The 25,366-nt window shown below is 51.4% G+C and overlaps 1 protein-coding gene across 2 annotated transcripts in view; it reads right to left on the minus strand.

The window, feature by feature from the left end:
* The window catches only part of PLG (plasminogen), a 169,930-nt gene that overhangs the window by 137,013 nt on the left and 7,551 nt on the right, over positions 1–25,366 (minus strand). Inside the window, exons 2-5 of one of the 2 annotated variants that reach the window (XM_069974368.1) lie at positions 17,384–17,519; positions 15,517–15,623; positions 5,994–6,108; positions 494–633 (exon numbers count right to left, since the gene is read on the minus strand). In XM_069974368.1, the coding sequence (XP_069830469.1) occupies positions 494–633; positions 5,994–6,108; positions 15,517–15,623; positions 17,384–17,519 (498 nt within the window). Of the gene's footprint in view, positions 1–493; positions 634–5,993; positions 6,109–9,341; positions 9,434–15,516; positions 15,624–17,383; positions 17,520–25,366 lie in introns of those variants that run through there. The other variant, XM_069974369.1, reaches the window with a different exon arrangement.

Genomic DNA, 25,366 nt, shown 5'->3' on the forward strand with positions numbered 1-25,366 from the left:
TAAACCATCCAACATATCAGCCATCTATAATAACCCATCCAACATATCAGCCATCTATAATAACCCATCCAACAACATATCAGCCATCTATAATAACCCATCCAACACCATATCAGCCATCTATAATAACCCATCCAACATATCAGCCATCTATAATAACCCATCCAACACCATATCAGCCATCTATAATAACCCATCCAACAACATATCAGCCATGTATAATAACCCATCCAACATATCAGCCATCTATAATAACCCATCCAACACCATATCAGCCATCTATAATAACCCATCCAACATATCAGCCATCTATAATAACCCATCCAACAACATATCAGCCATCTATAATAACCCATCCAACATATCAGCCATCTATAATAACCCATCCAACAACATATCAGCCATCTATAATAACCCATCGAACATATCAGCCATCTATAATAACCCATCCAACAACGACATATTATCCTTTGTTCCATGGAAAACTCCTCACCTTCACACTGTGGAATGTCGCAATACTCAAAGCGTTGATCGGGGTCTGTAGTGTAACACCAAGGGCCATCGGGATCACCGTCTGGGTTCCGACAAAAATTTGCCTCTAGTCCGGCATCTGGAAAATTTTTAGGTGTATAGCTGGAACACACAAAGGTTACATTGTTATATAAAACAACAAAAACAACACTAATGTATATAAAGACATACAGAATCATTGTACTAGTGACAATATTACATAGGGATTCCGACCTTTGATGGTTCTCCCCTGCTCCACGAGAGATCAAAGCAAGACCTGCATCAAGCTGAGACCCATATAGTATATTATGGGATATGTAGGTGTGAGAGTGATATAGTATATTATGGGATATGTAGGTGTGAGAGTGATATAGTATATGATGGGATATGTAGGTGTGAGGGTGATATAGTATGTGATGGGATATGTAGGTGTGAAAGTGATATAGTATATTATGGGATATGTAGGTGTGAAAGTGATATAGTATATTATGGGATATGTAGGTGTGAGAGTGATATAGTATATTATGGGATATGTAGGTGTGAGAGTGATATAGTATATTATGGGATATGTAGGTGTGAAAGTGATATAGTATATTATGGGATATGTAGGTGTGAGAGTGATATAGTATATTATGGGATATGTAGGTGTGAAAGTGATATAGTATATTATGGGATATGTAGGTGTGAGAGTGATATAGTATATTATGGGATATGTAGGTGTGAGAGTGATATAGTATATGATGGGATATGTAGGTGTGAGAGTGATATAGTATATTATGGGATATGTAGGTGTGAGAGTGATATAGTATATTATGGGATATGTAGGTGTGAGGGTGATATAGTATATTATGGGATATGTAGGTGTGAGAGTGATATAGTATATTATGGGATATGTAGGTGTGAGGGTGATATAGTATATTATGGGATATGTAGGTGTGAGAGTGATATAGTATATTATGGGATATGTAGGTGTGAGAGTGATATAGTATATTATGGGATATGTAGGTGTGAGAGTGATATAGTATGTGATGGGATATGTAGGTGTGAGGGTGATATAGTATATTATGGGATATGTAGGTGTGAGAGTGATATAGTATATTATGGGATATGTAGGTGTGAGAGTGATATAGTATGTGATGGGATATGTAGGTGTGAGAGTGATATAGTATATGATGGGATATGTAGGTGTGAGGGTGATATAGTATATTATGGGATAGGTAGGTGTGAGAGTGACATAGTATATGATGGGATATGTAGGTGTGAGAGTGATATAGTATATTATGGGATATGTAGGTGTGAGGGTGATATAGTATATTATGGGATATGTAGGTGTGAGAGTGATATAGTATATTATGGGATATGTAGGTGTGAGAGTGATATAGTATATGATGGGATATGTAGGTGTGAGAGTGATATAGTATATTATGGGATATGTAGGTGTGAGGGTGATATAGTATATTATGGGATATGTAGGTGTGAGAGTGATATAGTATATTATGGGATATGTAGGTGTGAGAGTGATATAGTATATTATGGGATATGTAGGTGTGAGGGTGATATAGTATATTATGGGATATGTAGGTGTGAGAGTGATATAGTATATTATGGGATATGTAGGTGTGAGAGTGATATAGTATATTATGGGATATGTAGGTGTGAGAGTGATATAGTATATTATGGGATATGTAGGTGTGAGAGTGATATAGTATATTATGGGATATGTAGGTGTGAGAGTGATATAGTATATTATGGGATATGTAGGTGTGAGGGTGATATAGTATATTATGGGATATGTAGGTGTGAGGGTGATATAGTATATTATGGGATATGTAGGTGTGAGAGTGATATAGTATATTATGGGATATGTAGGTGTGAGAGTGATATAGTATATTATGGGATATGTAGGTGTGAGAGTGATATAGTATATTATGGGATATGTAGGTGTGAGAGTGATATAGTATATTATGGGATATGTAGGTGTGAGAGTGATATAGTATATGATGGGATATGTAGGTGTGAGGGTGATATAGTATATTATGGGATATGTAGGTGTGAGGGTGATATAGTATATTATGGGATAGGTAGGTGTGAGAGTGACATAGTATATGATGGGATATGTAGGTGTGAGAGTGATATAGTATATTATGGGATATGTAGGTGTGAGGGTGATATAGTATATTATGGGATATGTAGGTGTGAGAGTGATATAGTATATTATGGGATATGTAGGTGTGAGAGTGATATAGTATATGATGGGATATGTAGGTGTGAGAGTGATATAGTATATTATGGGATATGTAGGTGTGAGGGTGATATAGTATATTATGGGATATGTAGGTGTGAGAGTGATATAGTATATTATGGGATATGTAGGTGTGAGGGTGATATAGTATATTATGGGATATGTAGGTGTGAGAGTGATATAGTATATTATGGGATATGTAGGTGTGAGAGTGATATAGTATATTATGGGATATGTAGGTGTGAGAGTGATATAGTATATTATGGGATATGTAGGTGTGAGAGTGATATAGTATATTATGGGATATGTAGGTGTGAGAGTGATATAGTATATTATGGGATATGTAGGTGTGAGGGTGATATAGTATATTATGGGATATGTAGGTGTGAGGGTGATATAGTATATTATGGGATATGTAGGTGTGAGAGTGATATAGTATATTATGGGATATGTAGGTGTGAGAGTGATATAGTATATTATGGGATATGTAGGTGTGAGAGTGATATAGTATGTGATGGGATAATTAATCATGATGCTGGGAGCTCCGGGGTTCAGTCCACAGAACAGTGTCCGTGTGCGGATGAAATTCTGCGGACGTGTGCATTAGCCCTAAATCTATAACTTTCATATGCCGGAAAACTAGTTAGTAAAATGTAAATAACAGTGAGTGCCTGGTCACATGACATGTCCTCATGAAGGCTACCATGTGATCAACAACTTTAGTCCATGTTCACACATGGCATGAACAATAGCCATTGTTTGACATGACCATTTTTGACAAGTCAAATAACTCAGATGTTCAGATGTTCACCTGGCCGATACTGTAGTATTGGAATGCGGGCACATAAAGCGTACCTGTCATTATACAAAACTTTTGACATGTCATAAAGAGACGTCATAGAGAGAGAGATGCGTCAGACAGAGAGAGAGACGCATCAAAGAGAGAGACGTGTCAGAGAGAGAGAGATGCGTCAGAGAGACGCGTCAGATAGAGAGAGATGCGTCAGAGAGACAGAGAGACGCGTCAGATAGAGAGATGCCTCAGAGAGAGAGAGAGAGAGATGCCTCAGAGAGTGAGAGACAGACACATCAGAGAGAGACATCATATAGAAATGTGCCGATCGGGAGAACGAGCCGGGAGAAGACTGCAGCTGCAGCACATCCTCTACTCTCTTAGAAAAAAGAGTATAATAGAACTCTATGGAGCCAGAGTGGGGAGTAGACGTGCTGCAGCCGCAGTCTTCTCCCAGCTTGTTCTCACGATTGGTACAGGTGTGAACACTCGGACCCGGACCGATCAAAACTATTGACAGGTCTTCATGACAGGTCAAAAGTTTTGTACCACATGTAGACTTTAAATGAATGGTTTTCTGAGAGCCTCCTCACAGGTGGGGGCCAACACCCAACGTCCCTGCCTGTCAGCTGTTTGGTGCCCGCAGCGCAGTAAGGACAGAGCGGGAAGCGGTTATCTGTGTTCCCAGTGTATCGGTGGCACCAGCTAATGCTGGGTGTATATATATATCCGGCCTATTGTCTTATCCTGGACAACCCCTTTAAAGTGACCCTGTCCCCCCCTTTGTGGAGTCTGACATCTCTACACAGGTGTAATGGGTAAATTGAGCAGTTTTCAAACCTTATTTTATATCATACGTCATGGTGCTTGTTCAAGTAACAAGTCATCTTTTATCAACTGCAGATTGTGCTAAGTGGGTGGGGATTCACGGCAACAGTGCCACTTAGCCCCGCCCACACCGCCACCGTTGGCTCCTCCCCTCCATGATGACAGCAGCCCTTAGGCCCTGCCCCCTCGATGGTATGGGCCCACCCAGAGTGGGTGGGGCCTAGACCTTTGGGCCAGCCTGTTCCTATGGTCGATGAAGAGGCTGGGCCTATGTGCCTATGACATGGAGGGGGGGACCAATGGTGAAGTGGCACTGTTGCCTGACCCACTTAGCACAATCTGCAGTTGATAAAAGATGACTTTTTACTTGAACAAGCACCATGACGTATGATATAAAATAAGGTATGAAAAACACTAAATTTACCCTTTACACCTGTGTAGAGATGTCAGACTGCAAAAAGGGGGGGACAGTGTAACTTTAAGTTAGAATAAAACTAAATTACATCTTTCTCAATAAAGCATAAAAAGTCTGAACACTTCAGCGTAGGGAAACCTCGGCACAGGGGAAACCTCGGCACAGGGGAAACCTCGGCACAGGGGGAAACCTCGGCACAGGGGAAACCTCGGCACAGGGGAAACCTCGGCACAGGGGAAACCTCGGCACAGGGGGAAACCTCGGCACAGGGGGAAACCTCGGCACAGGGAAAACCTCGGCACAGGGGAAACCTCGGCACAGGGGGAAACCTCGGCACAGGGGAAACCTCGGCACAGGGGAAACCTCGGCACAGGGGAAACCTCGGCACAGGGGAAACCTCGGCACAGGGGAACCCTCGGCACAGGGGAAACCTCGGCACAGGGGAAACCTCGGCACAGGGGAAACCTCGGCACAGGGGAAACCTCGGCACAGGGGGAAACCTCGGCACAGGGGGAAACCTCGGCACAGGGGGAAACCTCGGCACGGGGGAAACCTCGGCACAGGGGAACCCTCGGCACAGGGGAACCCTCGGCACAGGGGAAACCTCGGCACAGGGGGAACCCATGGTACAGGGGAACCCATGGTACAGGAAAACCCTTGGCACAGGGGAAACCTCGGCACAGGGGAAACCTCGGCACAGGGGAACCCTTGGTACAGGGGAACCCTCGGCACAGGGAACCCATGGTACAGGGGAAACCTTGGCACAGGGTAAACCTCGGCACAGGGGAAACCTCGGCACAGGGGAAACCTCGGCATGGGGGAACCCATGGTACAGGGGAACCCATGGTACAGGGGAAACTTCGGCACAGGGGAAACCTCGGCACAGGGGAAACCTTGGCACAGGGGAACCCACGGTACAGGGGAAACCCCAGCACAGGGGAAATCTCGGCACAGGGTAAACCTCGGCACAGGGGAACCTTTGGCACAGGGGAACCCACGGTACAGGGGAACCCACGGTACAGGGGAACCCACGGTACAGGGGAAACCTCAGCACAGGGAAAACCTCGGCAAAGGGGAACCTTTGGCACAGGGGAACCCACGGTACAGGGGAAACCTCGGCACAGGGGAACCTTCGGCACAGGGGAAACCTCAGCACAGGGGAAACCTCGGCATAGTTCCCGCTTTACTTATCCTGTGATTTATACTTTGGTGTGTGCGGAGTCGTGGCCGTCCAGTCCTGGCATGTCTTTCCAGATCGTGTTCTCGATTTTGTTCCCCGGTAATCTCTTCCCTCTCCTGAGATGCAGTTCTCCAGGTAGACTGTAAAAGAAACCGTACACGTCTGTATATCTGTAGATGGAGTGGACACCGCAGATTTTTCTATATGTTTTCTAGTTTGGTGATGATCGGCCACAGCTGTTACTTATCATTTCTTCAACCAAACCAATAACCGGCCAGGTAGTGCCGAACTGTTAGGATGCATTCACACATCCCATGTTCTATCCGGGTAACACGGACTAAACGGACGTTAAATACAAACCCTGGTCTGTTTCCCTGACGGCATGATGTATATACAGCGGGGAAACCCTTTGAATGGGCACAGCACTGTAATGTATCGTCCCCAGTACAGCCCCACACGCTGGCCTAGCAGGTAATTTACACCAGCTGGGCCCTTAGTATAATAACAAAAAGAAACAAAGAACATGATAAACCAAGACCAAAAAGGAGGGGGGGGGGGGGGGGAGGGATGAGCGACCTGGCTTCAGATGAGTCCTGTGGAGACTGAGGGCAGGAAGAGGAAGCTCAGGGGATAAAAGGATAGGGAGGGACTAGAGGAAGGGTCGGCCTATTGGCCACAGAACTCTATGGCCTCCATCACCATCTATGACCAACCAGTCCTGGAGCGTAAGCTGCATTGCTGCCAAGGTGTACTGGTATGTCCTGCAGTGAAAAGGGGGCAAATTGCCTATTGTTTACATGTTAAACAACTTTAGATTTTTTTTTCTATTTCCCATATCATGATCGATATCTGGAAAAAATTTTTTTTGAAGTCTTGCAGTTTTCAGTCTGAACGCTATGCGGTCCTCGCTTCGTAAGGTATGAATGAAGGTATGAACAGCGCTTTTGGCCATTACTTTGTGTTTATCGTGTGTGTTATCTGCATTTGTCTGCATTCTGTCAGAACACTGCACTATTCCTTCTGTTTCTACTCCTAGTATTCCCTGCTGATTGATTCCCCAGCCACACCCATCTCTTCCCTGCTGATAGATTCGCCTGCCACACCCATCTCTTCCCTGCTGATAGATTCACCTGCCACACCCATCTCTTCCCTGCTGATAGATTCACCTGCCACACCCGTCTCTTCAATGAAATACTATAAATGATAGTTGTTGTTCAGCCTATCCAAAGAGAGAGCCCAAACTGAGACAATCATTGTGCCTACCATCAAAAAAACCCCAAAAAAACACAAATAGTCATCAAACATACAGGAGATATGGTTTATGTGCGGGAACCTGGGGTCGCAAGATGAGCTACTGCAGTGTGTTCCACAACATTTAGCGCTAGATCATCTACTTATCCCAATACGTAAACTAGTGGGGATGGCTGCAGTTCCACTGAATAGGCTTTACCTATAGCTGACGTCACCCCTCTCCAATAGCGAAAGAGTTTGGGACAGCGCCAGAACATGTGTAGGAGACCCCCCTCATGAATGTGGCATCTTGGGCACATGGGCGTATCCCGGACATTGATATGGAAGAGAAACTGCGGTGTGCGGTACACACCATGTAACAATGTATCAGATTCCACCTTTCATTTTCCAAAGAGTCTGTGAGGAATGAGAGGTGGAATCTGATTGGTTGCCGGTGGCGACTGAGTCGGTGTCACTTTACACCATGTCTGATAAATCTCCCCCATTAATATATCTGTATAAGCAAGAAATCAGAGCCTTAGTGGATTCCGATTCCCCGGCGATATTCATTAGGAGCAGATACTGCACGTCTGATGTAAGTATCTCCCTCTCTGCATCACACATGACGTATTTGCAAATATTTATAGAACTGAGTGTGCGGTAGAGCAAATTGACTTTGTAATTGATCAAAGCGTTTCAGCTGTCTACCATCATACAGTTACATCATTTTCTTATCCGCATCTCTCCTGGTGGAAAACCCCTCCAAAAAGTGTAATTCCCCCAACCATGGGGAATCCCAAATAGACGTGTACGGTGTGTATCCCGTGATACCATAGAGATCTAGGAGTTTCCACCACACCTTATGTAGAAACAATAAAGTTGGTATTTGTGGGGTGAGTAATAACCGTCTTTTGGCTTCTAACAGTTCAAAAATAAAGTCTGACCGTAAATGACGCCCAATAAGAGCCTTGTTCCCGCATCACACATATTCCATCCCATAAGGTGTTGTAATTGGGTGGCCAAGAAGTACATAGCTGCGTTAGGGATTGTAAGACCCCCAACATTCTTGCCTCTCTAATGATTCTGATGCGCGGGTGCTGGGAACCTTATATCAGAGAGCGGAAAAGAGCTTGAACCTTGTGAAAAAGACAGAGAGGAATCCATACCGGGGAGTTATGGAAGAGATACAATAATTGCCGCATCCAAATCATCTTCACAAGATTTACTGTGCCCACAAATCAGAGGTATTAGGTTTCGTATTTCATAGGCTTTAATGTCTCTAGAAAGGAGTCTATAGGCATAATGACTGACTTGTCCCAATTTACATTAAGGCCCGAATAGGTTCCAAAGGCATTTATGGTGGTCATGGCGGTAGAAAGGGAGGAGGAGGAATCACTGGGATAAAGCAGTAAGTCATCGGCATATAGAGCCAGTTTATCTTCTCGTTCCTCTCCTGAAGCCAACCACTCCAGGATGGGAGCGCAGCAGGGATGCCAAAGGCTCTATAGCCAATGCAAATTATAATGGAGATATCGGGCATCCCTGCCGCGTGGCCCTAAGGAGCGCAAAAGTTGGGGACAATCCTCCGTTTACACACAGATGAGCCACCGGAGCAGAATATAGTAATTGACCTCTGTTTTGTTTAGGAGATTGACACCTGGTTCTTCACTCTCTCTTGCTGGATTCTGGACCCCTGACCTTCTATATATACTTTGTTAACCCTTTGTCAGCTATAAGTCTTCCTTGTGAAGCGTGCTTGTGTATCTTATGTTCTCTCTGTCTGCTGCTTTGGTGTAATGTCACACGGTTGTGTCCGTTATCCCCTACCTACTGCAGGTCACTCTGTCCTGTGGTCATCTGTACACTCTCCTGCTCTGAGCTGGCCTCCTGGAGGATTGGGCTCCCTCTAGTGGTTGGCGTGCACCTGTTCACCTGTATTTATCCAGGCTGTTCACCTGCGGGTATATATAGCCACCACCTCCAGACAGGGCCGGGACAAAGGGTAGGCCAGGGTAGGCGATGGCCTAGGGCGCCATCTAGTGGTGAGTTACAGGGGGCGCATTTTCAATCTGTTTAAAAAAAAATACTACAGACTCCTGTACTCCTGGTGGCCTTGGAGCGCTGCCCCTCCCTGCTCACATACCTTCAGCACCCTCATATCCTCCCACTCTCTCCCCCTCCTGGGCAGACAGCGGGATCATTCCTCTGCCCTGAAGCTGACTTGCTAGGACCTGCTAAGATGACCTGCTAGGACCTTCCACTCGGACTCCGCCCCCTCCTCACCATGTGACCTCCTCACTATCTGACTGCTGGAGGCCGTGCTGACTGCTGGGGCTGCTGTCTGGTGAGTTCACTGACTGACTCTCATCATCCTGTAGGTGTAGGGAGGCTGGGAGTGCTGGGAGTGGGAGGTCACAGGGCTGCCCCATATCCCTGCACTGCTCCTCTATACACAGCACTTCCCATATTGTTCCCCAACCTGTGGGTCACCAGCTGCTCCAAAACTACAGTAGTCAGGGCATGATGGGAGTTGTAGTCCTGCCACAGCTTGGGAGCCACAGGTTGGTGAACACTTATAAGCTATTCATTATGTAGAGGCTAATCCCCATCACACTAATGCTTTGCCTCCTTATTGTATTGGATCCTTGTACTGGGTCAGTATATGATGTGTACATGGCACTGTGCGTGGTGCTGTCATGGTATAGGGGAGGCGTATGTGGCAGGATCAGTATATGGCGCTGTGACAGGGGAGGCGTATGAGGCAGGATCAGTATATGGCGCTGTGACAGGGGAGGCATATGTGGCAGGATCAGTATATGGCGCTGTGACAGGGGAGGCATATGTGGCAGTATCAGTATATGGCGCTGTGACAGGGGAGGCATATGTGGCAGTATCAGTATATGGCGCTGTGACAGGGGAGGCATATGTGGCAGGATCAGTATATGGCGCTGTGACAGGGGAGGCATATGTGGCAGTATCAGTATATGGCGCTATGACAGGGGAGGCCTATGTGGCAGGATCAGTATATGGCGCTATGACAGGGGAGGCATATGTGGCAGGATCAGTATATGGCGGCTCCTGTGCTGCATAATTTTCTCTGTTCTTGAAGTCTGTAGCGCTGTATATTCCTGTTATATCTATAGCACAATGTGCGCCATCATTATACCCGAGGGGCCTGGTGTGTGACACTTATGACATGTGTGACACTACTACATTCAGGTGACATGGTCCTGTTACAGTCAGGGGGTACAGTATACATATGGTCCTGTTACAGTCAGGGGGTACAGTATACATATGGTCCTGTTACAGTCAGGGGGTACAGTATACACGCTCCTGTTACAGTCAGGGGGTACAGTATACATTGTCCTGTTACAGTCAGCGGGTACAGTATACATGGTCCTGTTACAGTCAGGGGGTACAGTATACATATGGTCCTGTTACAGTCAGGGGGTACAGTATACACGCTCCTGTTACAGTCAGGGGGTACAGTATACACAGTCCTGTTACAGTCAGGGGGTACAGTATACATGTCCTGTTACAGTCAGGGGGTACAGTATACATATGGTCCTGTTACAGTCAGGGGGTACAGTATACATGTCCTGTTACAGTCAGGGGTACAGTATACATAGTCCTGTTACAGTCAGGGGGTACAGTATACATGTCCTGTTACAGTCAGGGGGTACAGTATACATGGTCCTGTTACAGTCAGGGGGTACAGTATACATGGCCCTGTTACAGTCAGGGGGTACAGTATACATTGTCCTGTTACAGTCAGGGGGTACAGTATACACGGTCCTGTTACAGTCAGGGGGTACAGTATACATGGTCCTGTTACAGTCAGGGGGTACAGTATACATGGTCCTCTTAGATTCAGGGGGTACAGTATACATTGTCCTGTTACAGTCAGGGGGTACAGTATACATGGTCCTGTTACATTCAGGGGGTACAGTATACATTGCCCTGTGACATTCAGGGGGTACAGTATACATGGTCCTGTTACATTCAGGGGGTACAGTATACATGGTCCTGTTACAGTCAGGGGGTACAGTATACATGGTCCTGTTACAGTCAGGGGGTACAGTATACATGGTCCTCTTAGATTCAGGGGGTACAATATACATGGTCCTGTTACATTCAGGGGGTACAGTATACATGGTCCTCTTAGATTCAGGGGGTACAGTATACATGGTCCTCTTAGATTCAGGGGGTACAGTATACATGGTCCTGTTACTTTCAGGGGGTACAGTATACATGGTCCTCTTAGATTCAGGGGGTACAGTATACATGGTCCTGTTACTTTCAGGGGGTACAGTATACATGGTCCTCTTAGATTCAGGGGGTACAGTATACATGGTCCTGTTACATTCAGGGGGTACACTATACATTTAGAGGGTACAATATACATACTGGACTCTCTCATATAGTCTGCAGTGTGGTAATACTCTGCAGAGCCTGTGATGACCAAGTATCAGCCCCCACATACAGTATAGCCTCCTGGCTGCCCCCGCATAGTGTACAGTCTACTCTGGGGGGGGGCGCCATTTGCCTTCTCTGCCTAGGGCACCAAAACTCCTTGTCCCGGCCCTGCCTCCAGACCTCTGTGCTCAGTTGTTGGTGTGAGTCAGTCAGCAACCACGTCTGTGCTCCCTGGTTATCCACCACATCCTCGCTTCCTTGCATCCTTCTAGCCATTTGGATCTTGTTCCATTTCTGATTCTTAACTCAGCTCCAGCCTGTACAGTGCCTTCTCATACTTTGAAGTGTGACCACAGAAGAAGAGTAGTCCAAGGCTCGTGTACGCCTTCACTACCATCAGTCGGTGGTCACCGGAGATCTTCTCTGGGGGTAGCCACCTGAGATTTCCCACAGAGAAGCTCATCCTGCCTTGCAGTGGGCTCTGGTAAAAACCGGCGGCTCTCAAACCCTGCTCCTTGGAGAAGATACAACAGCACTCCTGTGGTCCAGGGGATCCACCTCCTCGTGCCTGATCTATCCATTACATTTGACTTATCCTGAATTCAGTTCTGTTACTTGACTATTCTCTTGGACCCCGATTTTCTACCATGCTGTTTGGTTTTGACTCCGGCCTGTTGACTTTCTCTTGTATGTTAGTTTGTCTTGTCCGTGTGTAGTGTCCTACCCAGGTAAAGCAACTCACGCAGGTGTCACACCCATTGCAGGAAGCTGTGTATTCCACTCCAGCCACTAGGTGTCTCTCTCTCTCTTCTGTACACTGAGAAGCTGAACCCAGGAGATGGGGTCTCTGGACTATAGGATCACCCTAGTCTACGACGCGGATTTCTACAGTCAGGACAGTCACCGCCTAAGGAAAGGCAGAGGGACCGAGAGACTTTACTACAAGTCAAAGTATTTTCTTCACACATCTCAGCAGTATTGCATCACTGTACTAATTATACATTACTCCTACCCGGCCCCTATACCACCCTGTCACACATCCCGGCCCCTATACCACCTGTCACACATCCCAGCCCCTATACCACCCTGTCACACATCCCGGCCCCTATACCACCTGTCACACATCCCGGCCCCTATACCACCCTGTCACACACATCCCGGCCCCTATACCACCTGTCACACACATCCCGGCCCCTATACCACCTGTCACACACATCCCGGCCCCTATACCACCCTGTCACACATCCCGGCCCCTATACCACCCTGTCACACATCCCGGCCCCTATACCATCCTGTCACACATCCCGGCCCCTATACCACCTGTCACACATCCCGGCCCCTATACCACCCTGTCACACATCCCGGCCCCTATACCACCTGTCACACACATCCCGGCCCCTATACCACCTGTCACACATCCCGGCCCCTATACCACCCTGTTACACATCCCGGCCCCTATACCACCCTGTCACACATCCCGGCCCCTATACCACCTGTCACACATCCCGGCCCCTATACCACCCTGTCACACATCCCGGCCCCTATACCACCTGTCACACACATCCCGGCCCCTATACCACCTGTCACACATCCCGGCCCCTATACCACCCTGTTACACATCCCGGCCCCTATACCACCCTGTTACACATCCCGGCCCCTATACCACCCTGTCACACATCCCGCCCCTATACCACCCTGTCACACATCCCGGCCCCTATACCACCCTGTCACACACATCCCGGCCCCTATACCACCCTGTCACACATCCCGGCCCCTATACCATCTGTCACACATCCCGGCCCCTATACCACCTGTCACACATCCCGGCCCCTATACCATCTGTCACACACATCCCGGCCCCTATACCACCTGTCACACATCCCGGCCCCTATACCACCCTGTCACACATCCCGGCCCCTATACCACCTGTCACACACATCCCGGCCCCTATACCACCTGTCACACACATCCCGGCCCCTATACCACCTGTCACACACATCCCGGCCCCTATACCACCTGTCACACATCCCGGCCCCTATACCATCCTGTCACACATCCCGGCCCCTATACCACCCTGTCACACATCCCGGCCCCTATACCATCCTGTCACACATCCCGGCCCCTATACCACCTGTCACACATCCCGGCCCCTATACCATCCTGTCACACATCCCGGCCCCTATACCACCTGTCACACATCCCTGCCCCTATACCACCCTGTCACACACATCCCAGCCCCTATACCACCCTGTCACACACATCCCGGCCCCTATACCACCCTGTCACACACATCCCGGCCCCTATACCACCCTGTCACACATCCCGGCCCCTATACCACCCTGTCACACATCCCGGCCCCTATACCACCCTGTCACACATCCCGGCCCCTATACCACCTGTCACACACATCCCGGCCCCTATACCACCCTGTCACACATCCCAGCCCCTATACCACCCTGTCACACACATCCCGGCCCCTATACCACCTGTCACACATCCCGGCCCCTATACCACCCTGTCACACATCCCAGCCCCTATACCACCTGTCACACACATCCCTGCCCCTATACCATCCTGTCACACATCCCGGCCCCTATACCATCCTGTCACACATCCCGGCCCCTATACCACCTGTCACACATCCCGGCCCCTATACCACCCTGTCACACATCCCGGCCCCTATACCACCCTGTCACACACATCCCGGCCCCTATACCACCTGTCACACACATCCCTGCCCCTATACCATCCTGTCACACATCCCGGCCCCTATACCACCTGTCACACATCCCGGCCCCTATACCACCCTGTCACACATCCCGGCCCCTATACCACCCTGTCACACATCCCGGCCCCTATACCACCCTGTCACACACATCCCGGCCCCTATACCACCTGTCACACACATCCCGGCCCCTATACCACCTGTCACACATCCCGGCCCCTATACCACCTGTCACACATCCCGGCCCCTATACCACCCTGTCACACACATCCCGGCCCCTATACCATCCTGTCACACATCCCGGCCCCTATACCACCTGTCACACATCCCGGCCCCTATACCACCTGTCACACATCCCGGCCCCTATACCACCTGTCACACACATCCCGGCCCCTATACCACCTGTCACACACATCCCGGCCCCTATACCACCTGTCACACACATCCCGGCCCCTATACCACCCTGTCACACATCCCGGCCCCTATACCACCCTGTCACACACATCCCGGCCCCTATACCACCTGTCACACACATCCCGGGCCCCTATACCACCTGTCACACACATCCCGGGCCCCTATACCACCTGTCACACATCCCGGCCCCTATACCACCTGTCACACACATCCCGGCCCCTATACCACCTGTCACACATCCCGGCCCCTATACCACCCTGTCACACATCCCGGCCCCTATACCACCTGTCACACACATCCCGGCCCCTATACCACCTGTCACACATCCCGGCCCCTATACCACCCTGTCACACATCCCGGCCCCTATACCACCCTGTCACACACATCCCGGCCCCTATACCACCTGTCACACATCCCGGCCCCTATACCACCTGTCACACATCCCGGCCCCTATACCACCTGTCACACATCCCGGCCCCTATACCACCTGTCACACATCCCGGCCCCTATACCACCCTGTCACACATCCCGGCCCCTATACCACCCTGTCACACACATTACTACTACTTAGTCCTGAGGATGACTGTGCACACCTACACACACACATTACTACTACTTAGTCCTGAGCATGACTGTGCACACCTACACACACACACACATTACTACTACTTAGTCCGGAGCATGACTGTGCACACCTTCCATCTGTACAGAATACGGAGAGATTTGCACGCCCCTGGTACTATTATAAATACTAAATACTTACTCTTTTTCTCATATAAAGCGATATCATTTCGTCTGTGTACAAGGGACGATTGCTGGTTGTCCAGGAGGGTGACACAAATTTGATTTTTAGTGCTGTATAGAAAAGACCTGAAATAAATATAAGATTTGCATAAATACAGTGCGATACATGGAAGGAGTCGGAGCACAACCAGGCCCATTCACTGCTTTGTGTTTGCTGTGTGATAATCACAATCATCAGATCCGAGGGGGGGTAAATGTACATGCTTCAGAGTCTTCCAGTGGGCCCTAACAGATCGGGGGCCCTTCAAGGGATCCAGGAGACCTGTAGCATGTTCACAATACATAACCACACCGCACTGAATAAATATCATATGGCAATCCATCCACATCATATCGGACCCCTCTCTGTCCATTTCAACTGCACAATAATATATAATAAGATGTCAAGCCGAATTAAAAAGCAAAATTCACGAGCAAAGCCTGAATCTTTGTGAGTATATGTTCTTAAGGATAAGGCATCTCTCGTACGTTATACACTTCTTATTATATATTATTGACCTGTAGCATGTTAACATACCATTCAGCCATAAAATGAGTGATGCTGGCAGGCTGCTGGGACAGGGAGGGACTAATACTATATGGGGGCTGCACAGAATAGATCTAATAATATAAAGGGCCTGCACAGAGAAGCCTAACTACTAAGAGGGGGCTAAATACTGTACGGCTAGCTCTCTCAATAGGTGGGCCTGCAATCCATGAATGTGTGTCACTCTGTGCCCACAGGATAGTTCATTGTTCATTCCCATGGATACAGGACACTCTCCTAGTGGCCCTAGCTGTGTTCCATGTGTCTAAATAGGTCCCCAGTCATCTGTCTGTTAGATAATGATCCCCCGCACGCTGAGCAGCTAACAGATAGATGATGATCCCCCCGCACGCTGAGCAGCTAACAGATAGATGATGATCCCCCCGCACGCTGAGCAGCTGACAGATAGATGACCCCCCCCCCCCCCGCATGCTGAGCAGCTAACGGATAGATGATGATCCCCCCGCACGCTGAGCAGCTATCTGTTAGCTGCTCAGCGTGCGGGGGGGTCATCTGTCAGCTGCTCAGCGTGCGGGGGGGGGGGGTCATCTGCCTGTTAGCTGCTCAGCGTGCGGGGGGGATCATCATCTATCTGTTAGCTGCTCAGCGTGCGGGGGGGATCATCATCTATCTGTTAGCTGCTCAGCGTGCGGGGGGGGAGGGGGTCATCTGTCTGTTAGATGCCCCCCTTCCCCCGCACGCTGAGCAGCTAACAGACAAATGACCCCCCGCACGCTGAGCAGCTAACAGATAGATGATGATCCCCCCCGCACGCTGAGCAGCTAACAGACAGATGACCCCCCCCCCCCCGCACGCTGAGCAGCTAACAGACAAATGACCCCCCGCACGCTGAGCAGCTAACAGATAGATGATGATCCCCCCCGCACGCTGAGCAGCTAACAGACAGATGACCCCCCCCCCCCCCCACACGCTGAGCAGCTGACAGATGACCCCCCCGCACGCTGAGCAGCTAACAGATAGCTGCTCAGCGTGCGGGGGGATCATCATCTATCCGTTAGCTGCTCAGCATGCGGGGGGGGGGGGGTCATCTATCTGTCAGCTGTTCAGCGTGCGGGGGGGGGGTCATCTATCTGTTAGCTGCTTAGCGTGCGGGGGGGGGGGGGGTCATCTGTCTGTTAGCTCCTCAGTGTGCGGGGGGGGGGGGGGTCATCTATCTGTTAGCTCCTCAGTGTGCGGGGGGGGGTCATCATCTATCTGTTAGCTGCTTAGCGTGCGGGGGGGGGGGGGTCATCTGTCTGTTAGCTGCCCAGCGTGCGGGGGGGGGGGGGGTCATACTTACCTACAAACAAACTTCTGCTCTTGGTCGCAGGTCCTGGCACACTCCAGATCATTGGCCTTGGTGTAGAACGTTCGCTCTCGGCCGACCATCCAGGCTCCTTCAGTTTTTACATAAGCATCAAGCTCATCACTCAGAACTAAAGAGCAAAGACAAAACCCAAGTTATTGCAGCAATAGGGGAACTCTAAGCTACAGGGGAACCCCGAAAATATCACATCAACTGCTGCCCGGAAGTTATAGAGACCAATGACAGCAAATGCCCATAGAGAAAGCTGACATGGACAGAGGGGGCAGCAGAGAGAATACTACTAGCACCCCTCCCCCCCAGTGTATATACTCTACTAGCTCCCCTCCCCCCAGTATATACTCTACTAACACCCCTCCCCCCAGTGTATATACTCTACTAGCACCCCTCCCCCCCAGTGTATATACTCTACTAGCACTCCTCCCCCCAGTATATACTCTACTAGCACCCCTCCCCCCAGTGTATATACTCTACTAGCACCCCTCCCCCCCAGTGTATATACTCTACTAGCACCCCTCCCCCCCAGTATATACTCTACTAGCACCCCTCCCCCCAGTGTATATACTCTACTAGCACCCCTCCCCCCAGTGTATATATACTCTACTAGCACCCCTCCCCCCAGTGTATATACTCTACTAGCACCCCTCCCCCCCAGTATATACTCTACTAGCACCCCTCCCCCCCAGTATATACTCTACTAGCACCCCTCCCCCCAGTGTATATACTCTACTAGCACCCCTCCCCCCAGTGTATATACTCTACTAGCACCCCTCCCCCAGTGTATATATACTCTACTAGCACCCCTCCCCCCCAGTGTATATACTCTACTAGCACCCCTCCCCCCAGTATATACTCTACTAGCACCCCTCCCCCCCAGTATATACTCTACTAGCACCCCTCCCCCCAGTGTATATACTCTACTAGCACCCCTCCCCCCAGTGTATATACTCTACTAGCACCCCTCCCCCAGTGTATATATACTCTACTAGCACCCCTCCCCCCCAGTGTATATACTCTACTAGCACCCCTCCCCCAGTGTATATACTCTACTAGCACCCCTCCCCCCCGGTGTATATACTCTACTAGCACCGCTCCCCCCGGTATATATACTCTACTAGCACCCCTCCCCCCAGTGTATATACTCTACTAGCACCGCTCCCCCCGGTATATATACTCTATTGATATGTGTTATATATGTTTTGTTGGTTTCACTTAAAGGATTTGGCTCAGATATGTCACATGAAGAGCAGCTCCTAATATGAGTTATATGTAAGGAATACAGTCCTCCATAGCCCCCCATATTCCTCCATAGCCCCCCATAGTCCTCCATAGCCCCCCATAGTCCTCCATAGCCCCCCATATTCCTCCATAGCCCCCCATAGTCCTCCATTTTCCCCCACAGTCCTCCATAGCCGCCCACAGTCCTCCATAGCTCCCCATATTCCCCCACAGCCCCCACAGTCCTCCATAGCCCCCCACAGCCCCCCCATATTCCCCCACAGCCCCCACAGTCCTCCATAGCCCCCATATTCCTCCATAGCCCCCCCATATTCCTCCATAGCCCCCCCCCATATTCCTCCATAGCCCCCCCATATTCCTCCATAGCCCCCCACAGTCCTCCATAGCCCCCCATAGTCCTCCATAGCCCCCCACAGTCCTCCATAGCCCCCCATAGTCCTCCATAGCCCCCCACAGTACTCCATAGCCCCCCATAGTCCTCCATATTCCCCCACAGCCCCCACAGTCCTCCATAGCCCCCCACAGCCCCCCATATTCCCCCACAGTCCTCCATAGCCCCCCACAGCCCCCCATATTCCCCCACAGCCCCCCATCTCCTCCCTGGTGCTGAATGGTCCATGCAGATAACTGTATGAGAAGTGACTGAATCTATGGGGGGAGCTGAACCCACGGAGACCAACTACATTGGGACAAGCCCCCCTTAGATATGGCTACTATACTCCGCACTCATCCAGCCATTCACTTTTATAGAGGCTACAGAAACAGCCGAGCAAATGTGGTCACCCAGAGAAGTGACTGGAGAGACCCCCAAATCTGTGCCGCCATCTCCGCCTCCCCTCTCCCCCTGGCTATAGAGGTTAAAGGGGGCCTCAATAGGTGGGACGGTGGATGGCGGACCCCCATTACAGAGAACTAGGATCACACCATCATCCTCACACCTGGCACACACCATCATCATCCTCACACTGGGCACACACCATCCTCATCCTCACACCTGGCACACACCATCATCATCCTCACACCTGGCACACACCATCCTCATCCTCACACCTGGCACACACCATCCTCATCCTCACACCTGGCACACACCACCCTCATCCTCACACCTGGCACACACCACCCTCATCCTCACACCTGGCACACACCACCCTCATCCTCACACCTGGCACACACCATCATCATCCTCACACCTGGCACACACCACCCTCATCCTCACACCTGGCACACACCATCATCATCCTCACACCTGGCACACACCACCCTCATCCTCACACCTGGCACACACCATCCTCATCCTCACACCTGGCACTCACCATCATCATCCTCACACCTGGCACACACCATCATCATCCTCACACCTGGCACACACCGTCATCATCCTCACACCTGGCACACACCATCATCATCCTCACACCTGGCACACACCACCCTCATCCTCACACCTGGCACACACCACCCTCATCCTCACACCTGGCACACACCGTCATCATCCTCACACCTGGCACTCACCACCCTCATCCTCACACCTGGCACACACCATCCTCATCCTCACACCTGGCACACACCATCATCATCCTCACACCTGGCACACACCATCCTCATCCTCACACTGGGCACAGGCCGTCATCATCCTCACACCTGGCACACACCACCCTCATCCTCACACCTGGCACACACCATCATCATCCTCACACCTGCCACACACCACCCTCATCCTCACACCTGGCACACACCACCCTCATCCTCACACCTGGCACACACCACCCTCATCCTCACACCTGGCACACACCATCCTCATCCTCACACTGGGCACACACCATCCTCATCCTCACACCTGGCACACACCATCATCATCCTCACACCTGGCACACACCGTCATCATCCTCAGACCTGGCACACACCATCATCATCCTCACACCTGGCACACACCGTCATCATCCTCAGACCTGGCACACACCATCCTCATCCTCACACTGGGCACACACCATCCTCATCCTCACACCTGGCACACACCATCCTCATCCTCACACTGGGCACACACCGTCATCATCCTCACACCTGGCACACACCATCATCATCCTCACACCTGGCACACACCATCCTCATCCTCACACCTGGCACACACCATCATCATCCTCACACCTGGCACACACCATCCTCATCCTCACACTGGGCACACACCACCCTCATCCTCACACTGGGCACACACCATCCTCATCCTCACACCTGGCACACACCACCCTCATCCTCACACCTAGCACACACCATCATCATCCTCACACCTGGCACACACCATCCTCATCCTCACACCTGGCACACACCATCATCATCCTCACACCTGGCACACACCATCCTCATCCTCACACCTGGCACACACCATCATCATCCTCACACCTGGCACACACCATCCTCATCCTCACACTGGGCACAGGCCATCATCATCCTCACACCTGGCACTCACCATCATCATCCTCACACCTGGCACACACCATCATCATCCTCACACCTGGCACACACCGTCATCATCCTCACACCTGGCACACACCATCCTCATCCTCACACCTGGCACACACCATCATCATCCTCACACTGGGCACACACCATCCTCATCCTCACACCTGGCACACACCATCATCATCCTCACACCTGGCACACACCATCCTCATCCTCACACCTGGCACACACCATCATCATCCTCACACCTGGCACACACCATCCTCATCCTCACACTGGGCACAGGCCATCATCATCCTCACACCTGGCACTCACCATCATCATCCTCACACCTGGCACACACCACCCTCATCCTCACACTGGGCACACACCGTCATCATCCTCACACTGGGCACACACCACCCTCATCCTCACACCTGGCACACACCATCCTCATCCTCACACTGGGCACAGGCCATCATCATCCTCACACCTGGCACTCACCATCATCATCCTCACACCTGGCACACACCATCATCATCCTCACACCTGGCACACACCATCATCATCCTCACACCTGGCACACACCACCCTCATCCTCACACTGGGCACACACCATCATCATCCTCACACCTGGCACACACCATCATCATCCTCACACCTGGCACACACCACCCTCATCCTCACACTGGGCACACACCACCCTCATCCTCACACCTGGCACACACCATCCTCATCCTCACACTGGGCACAGGCCATCATCATCCTCACACCTGGCACTCACCATCATCATCCTCACACCTGGCACACACCATCATCATCCTCACACCTGGCACACACCGTCATCATCCTCACACCTGGCACACACCGTCATCATCCTCACACCTGGCACACACCACCCTCATCCTCACACCTGGCACACACCATCCTCATCCTCACACCTGGCACACACCATCATCATCCTCACACTGGGCACACACCATCCTCATCCTCACACCTGGCACACACCATCATCATCCTCACACTGGGCACACACCACCCTCATCCTCACACCTGGCACACACCATCATCATCCTCACACCTGGCACACACCATCATCATCCTCACACCTGGCACACACCATCATCATCCTCACACCTGGCACACACCACCCTCATCCTCACACTGGGCACACACCACCCTCATCCTCACACCTGGCACACACCATCCTCATCCTCACACTGGGCACAGGCCATCATCATCCTCACACCTGGCACTCACCATCATCATCCTCACACCTGGCACACACCATCATCATCCTCACACCTGGCACACACCATCATCATCCTCACACCTGGCACACACCATCCTCATCCTCACACCTGGCACACACCACCCTCATCCTCACACCTGGCACTCACCATCCTCATCCTCACACCTGGCACACACCATCATCATCCTCACACTGGGCACACGCCATCATCATCCTCACACCTGGCACACACCATCATCATCCTCACACCTGGCACTCACCATCATCATCCTCACACCTGGCACACACCATCATCATCCTCACACCTGGCACACACCATCATCATCCTCACACCTGGCACACACCATCCTCATCCTCACACTGGGCACACACCACCCTCATCCTCACACTGGGCACACACCATCATCATCCTCACACCTGGCACACACCATCCTCATCCTCACACCTGGCACACACCACCCTCATCCTCACACTGGGCACACACCATCATCATCCTCACACCTGGCACACACCATCCTCATCCTCACACTGGGCACACACCATCCTCATCCTCACACCTGGCACACACCATCCTCATCCTCACACCTGGCACACACCACCCTCATCCTCACACCTGGCACACACCATCCTCATCCTCACACCTGGCACACACCATCCTCATCCTCACACTGGGCACACACCATCATCATCCTCACACCTGGCACACACCATCCTCATCCTCACACCTGGCACACACCATCATCATCCTCACACCTGGCACACACCATCCTCATCCTCACACCGGGCACACACCACCCTCATCCTCACACCTGGCACACACCATCATCATCCTCACACCTGGCACACACCATCCTCATCCTCACACTGGGCACACACCATCATCATCCTCACACCTGGCACACACCATCCTCATCCTCACACCTGGCACACACCATCCTCATCCTCACACCTGGCACACACCATCATTATCCTCACACCTGGCACACACCATCATCATCCTCACACTGGGCACACACCATCATCATCCTCACACCTGGCACACACCATCATCATCCTCACACCTGGCACACACCACCCTCATCCTCACACCTAGCACACACCATCATCATCCTCACACTGGGCACACACCACCCTCATCCTCACACTGGGCACACACCATCATCATCCTCACACCTGGCACACACCATCCTCATCCTCACACCTGGCACACACCACCATCATCCTCACACCTGGCACACACCATCCTCATCCTCACACCTGGCACACACCATCCTCATCCTCACTCCCAATCACAATGTGTTCTGTACAATAGTTGTGCGCTGCGGCTGTGACTGAATCTGTGCTGTGGACTCGCCCCATAGTGGCCGTGCTGAGTTACTGCAGCTTATCTCCTGATACAATGTATGGCGGGAGCTCCAGTAACTCAGCCGCTACATAGGGAAGGAAGCCATTGGTTTTTGTTTATCGTGCAGGCTCCCCTGTGGCAGGACCGCTCACCAGTGGGTTTGTGGCACCATGATCCCATGATATCCAATCTACTACTGAGGAGCGGTCAGCAATATGTAGCTTGGTAATGGGGACATTTTAATAAGTGTATTTATTTATGTATATATAATAATTATTACTAATTACCCCGACTGGCCTGACTGTTCCCAATACACTGGCTGGCTGATATGGCTGCCTGTCTGCTCCCTGCTGGGCTGGCTGATATGGCCGCCTGTCTGCTCCCTGCTGGGCTGGCTGATATGGCCGCCTGTCTGCTCCCTGCTGGGCTGGCTGATATGGCTGCCTGTCTGCTCCCTGCTGGGCTGGCTGATATGGCTGCCTGACTGTTCCCAATACACTGGCTGGCTGATATGGCTGCCTGTCTGCTCCCTGCTGGGCTGGCTGATATGGCTGCCTGTCTGCTCCCTGCTGGGCTGGCTGATATGGCTGCCTGTCTGCTCCCTGCTGGGCTGGCTGATATGGCCGCCTGTCTGCTCCCTGCTGGGCTGGCTGATATGGCCGCCTCTCTGCTCCCTGCTGGGCTGGCTGATATGGCCGCCTCTCTGCTCCCTGCTGGGCTGGCTGATATGGCTGCCTGTCTGCTCCCTGCTGGGCTGGCTGATATGGCTGCCTGTCTGCTCCCTGCTGGGCTGGCTGATATGGCCGCCTGTCTGCTCCCTGCTGGGCTGGCTGATATGGCGGCCTGTCTGCTCCCTGCTGGGCTGGCTGATATGGCTGCCTGGCTGTTCCCTGCTGGGCTGGCTGATATGGCTGCCTGTCTGCTCCCTGCTGGGCTGGCTGATATGGCCGCCTCTCTGCTCCCTGCTGGGCTGGCTGATATGGCCGCCTGTCTGCTCCCTGCTGGGCGGGCTGATATGGCCGCCTCTCTGCTCCCTGCTGGGCTGGCTGATATGGCTGCCTGTCTGCTCCCTGCTGGGCTGGCTGATATGGCTGCCTGTCTGCTCCCTGCTGGGCTGGCTGATATGGCTGCCTGTCTGCTCCCTGCTGGGCTGGCTGATATGGCTGCCTGTCTGCTCCCTGCTGGGCTGGCTGATATGGCTGCCTGTCTGCTCCCTGCTGGGCTGGCTGATATGGCTGCCTGTCTGCTCCCTGCTGGGCTGGCTGATATGGCTGCCTGTCTGCTCCCTGCTGGGCTGGCTGATATGGCTGCCTGTCTGCTCCCTGCTGGGCTGGCTGATATGGCTGCCTGTCTGCTCCCTGCTGGGCTGGCTGATATGGCTGCCTGTCTGCTCCCTGCTGGGCTGGCTGATATGGCCGCCTGTCTGCTCCCTGCTGGGCTGGCTGATATGGCTGCCTGTCTGCTCCCTGCTGGGCTGGCTGATATGGCTGCCTGTCTGCTCCCTCCTGGGCTGGCTGATATGGCTGCCTGTCTGCTCCCTGCTGGGCTGGCTGATATGGCTGCCTGTCTGCTCCCTGCTGGGCTGGCTGATATGGCCGCCTGTCTGCTCCCTGCTGGGCTGGCTGATATGGCTGCCTGTCTGCTCCCTGCTGGGCTGGCTGATATGGCCGCCTCTCTGCTCCCTGCTGGG

This window comes from Dendropsophus ebraccatus, chromosome 6, assembly GCF_027789765.1.
Source record: "Dendropsophus ebraccatus isolate aDenEbr1 chromosome 6, aDenEbr1.pat, whole genome shotgun sequence".
Classification (NCBI taxonomy): Eukaryota; Metazoa; Chordata; class Amphibia; order Anura; family Hylidae; genus Dendropsophus; species Dendropsophus ebraccatus.